Here is a 2,506-nt window from a genome sequence, read left to right as displayed (position 1 = left end):
AACCGTGATAATATACTGCACAACGTAATATCTATGATAAAACAAATGATTATTAAAATAATCATAATAAACATGGACAGAAATTGAGATTTGGCCATAGAAAAATAAAGAAGATACACGCCACACATAACATAGAACACGCACACATACCTCAGGAAAAATGTATGATGATATTTTTTTTGTTGAAAATGATGATGATATAGAGTTGATGGTGTTGTGATATGATGAAATGGTTGATAGTTCAATTTATTTATAAAGAGTGCAAGGAAGATGAGAGGTCAATGGCTTATTTTGATTAGATGTTTAGTTTTCTCTTTTTTGTAGTTAAGAATTTAAAAAGACTATTAACTTATACAAAGTAAGTATTAGTGTTTAATGTTTATTGTTATTGTTATGGAATATTAGTTGATTAATATAATTTAAGTTAGTTTATTAAGTTATGATTATTTATTGTATGTTTATGTTATGTGTGTCTTTTGAGTTGTTTATTTATTTAATTTATGTTATGTGTGTCTTTTGAGTTGTTTATACATTTTTAATAAGGGTGTCTTTTGAATTTTCTCTATTTTAATTATAAAAAATGTAGATCGATGAGGTGATGACACTTGTCATTTTGTCACCTATGGTTACAGTTTTTAAACATTAGGTTTTTCTCTATTTTAATTATAAAAAATGTAGAAAAAATGTAGATTGATGATATTACACTTGTCATTTTGTCACCTATGGTTACAGTTTTTAAATACTAGGTATAGATTATACCCTGTGGAAGCACATCATTAAAATTATTGGAACGATTTTCTACTATAAAGCGAAACTAATAACAATACCAACACATGATCTTATAACAATTGTAATAGAATGCGAGATTATTAGGCGAACTTTCCTTCAAATCATATGAGTTTAATAAAAGAAACACAAGTTTAAAAATAGAAGAGAATGGATTTGGTTCCTCGTATTTCATGTTATACAAAATGATATTACAAGAAATATCTAAACACCAAAAATCATATGAGTTTTAATAATGATATTACTACTCTCGGCACAGCGGATGAAGAGCTGCCGAAAACAAAATAGAGTTAGCAAAAAAGTAATAATAATAATAATAATAATAAAAGAGAAAAAGAAAACCAGGAATAAGTGTCTCACATCAAGTACGAGGGACTGAATGGACCCAAAGAACCCCAAGTCAATCCCGGGGAGTGACCTCACATACTCCTCAGGAATGGCCGCATACACGTCCGAAAGGATCTTATCCTTCGCCTCTGAGCTAAAACCGTCAGAAGGAGGGATGCTCGCCACCTCGGCACGCCGCATCCGTTTGAACATCTCAACTAAACCAAACGTCAAGATATCAAACATCATGCAAATACCGACTTGACATAACAGATTAAAAGTATAGAAACACTAACCAATCGGCGAAGCTGGAGGAGGCATGGAGGCATTATCAGTAGAAGGAGCGCCAACTTCCTTGCCTTTACCCTTGTCCTCCTTGGACGAGGTGGTGGCGTCAGCAGCCTCAGCCTGTTCAGCTGCTACTTCGTCAGCAGCCGCTCTGGCAGCGGAATCCCATTCAGTGTCCACCTGGGGAGAGACTTCCTTATGCTCAGATGGAGGAATGGACGCCTGGTTAAGGAGAACCTCTCCCCCAGCTAGAGGAGCAGACGGTTTTGATACCGACGGCTTTACTGCAGCATCGGACGTACCCATCTTCTTAAAGAAGGGCCGCTTTGGCTTAGGAGCCACCGTTGAAGATGCAGGACGCTTCTTCGTAGCTGACGAAGTGGGCTCCTAAAAAATGTAAGAAGTCAACTACCAAATCGAAATCTGAAAGGAATAGAGGCATAGTAAAAGCACAAAAAATACCTTGGCGACGTCACCAGAGGCACCCTCGTCGGACTTCTTGGAGGAGTCCTTTTTCTTGGCCTCCACGGCCTTGAGAATGTCCTCAGTGTATACCTCGGACAGCCAAGCGGGTACGTCCACTACGCCCTTTTCCTCGGAGGATAAACGATCCATGGCAGAATCTACAGAACCAAGGGTTAGTAGAAGAAAAAAGAAAAACGATGTTGAGTGAAAGTCTATGGAAAACTACCTCTACTCAAATAGGAACAAAGACCAACGACCGAAAGAAAGACTATATTGGTGAACTGGCCTACATGGGGAAGCCAAGCATTAGGCACCCAGGCATGGCTCTTTGACGACAGCCGATACATCTCGGCCTGGAACAAGGGCTTTACTAGTCCCCAATCCCTTGACGAAAGGCGAGGGAAGGCGTCCTCTCTAGATAAATAACGGGGCCGACGGTTCCACCTAGAAAGACGCCTTGAAAGAGAGAGGTCTTCCATTCGAACAATAGATCACTTCTTCCTCCACCAAACCCAACTAGAAGTCTTACCCACCACCGTCTTATATCCTCGACGGCTATAAAGGGTGAACCATCGATGGGGAGAACGAGAGGAAGGGGCAATAACTACAAGACGAAGGAAAGCAGGAAAGGAAGGGGTGA

General features: G+C 39.3%; 1 protein-coding gene across 1 annotated transcript; it reads right to left on the bottom strand.

Moving 5' to 3' along the window:
• Positions 1-1,185: 1,185 nt before the first annotated feature.
• Positions 1,186-2,292, bottom strand: LOC130463996 (uncharacterized). Its single transcript, XM_056833316.1, has 2 exons — positions 1,864-2,292; positions 1,186-1,788 (listed from the first exon to the last, which is right to left on the bottom strand). The coding sequence occupies exons 1-2, from the start codon at positions 2,014-2,016 to the stop codon at positions 1,405-1,407; spliced, it is 537 nt and encodes a 178-aa protein (XP_056689294.1). The 5' UTR covers positions 2,017-2,292; the 3' UTR covers positions 1,186-1,404.
• Positions 2,293-2,506: the final 214 nt, after the last annotated feature.

This window comes from Spinacia oleracea, chromosome 6 (assembly GCF_020520425.1).
Source record: "Spinacia oleracea cultivar Varoflay chromosome 6, BTI_SOV_V1, whole genome shotgun sequence".
Classification (NCBI taxonomy): domain Eukaryota; kingdom Viridiplantae; phylum Streptophyta; class Magnoliopsida; order Caryophyllales; family Amaranthaceae; genus Spinacia; species Spinacia oleracea.
The sequence above is the reverse complement of the archived record's forward strand: the minus strand, read 5'-3'. Positions and strand labels throughout refer to the sequence as shown.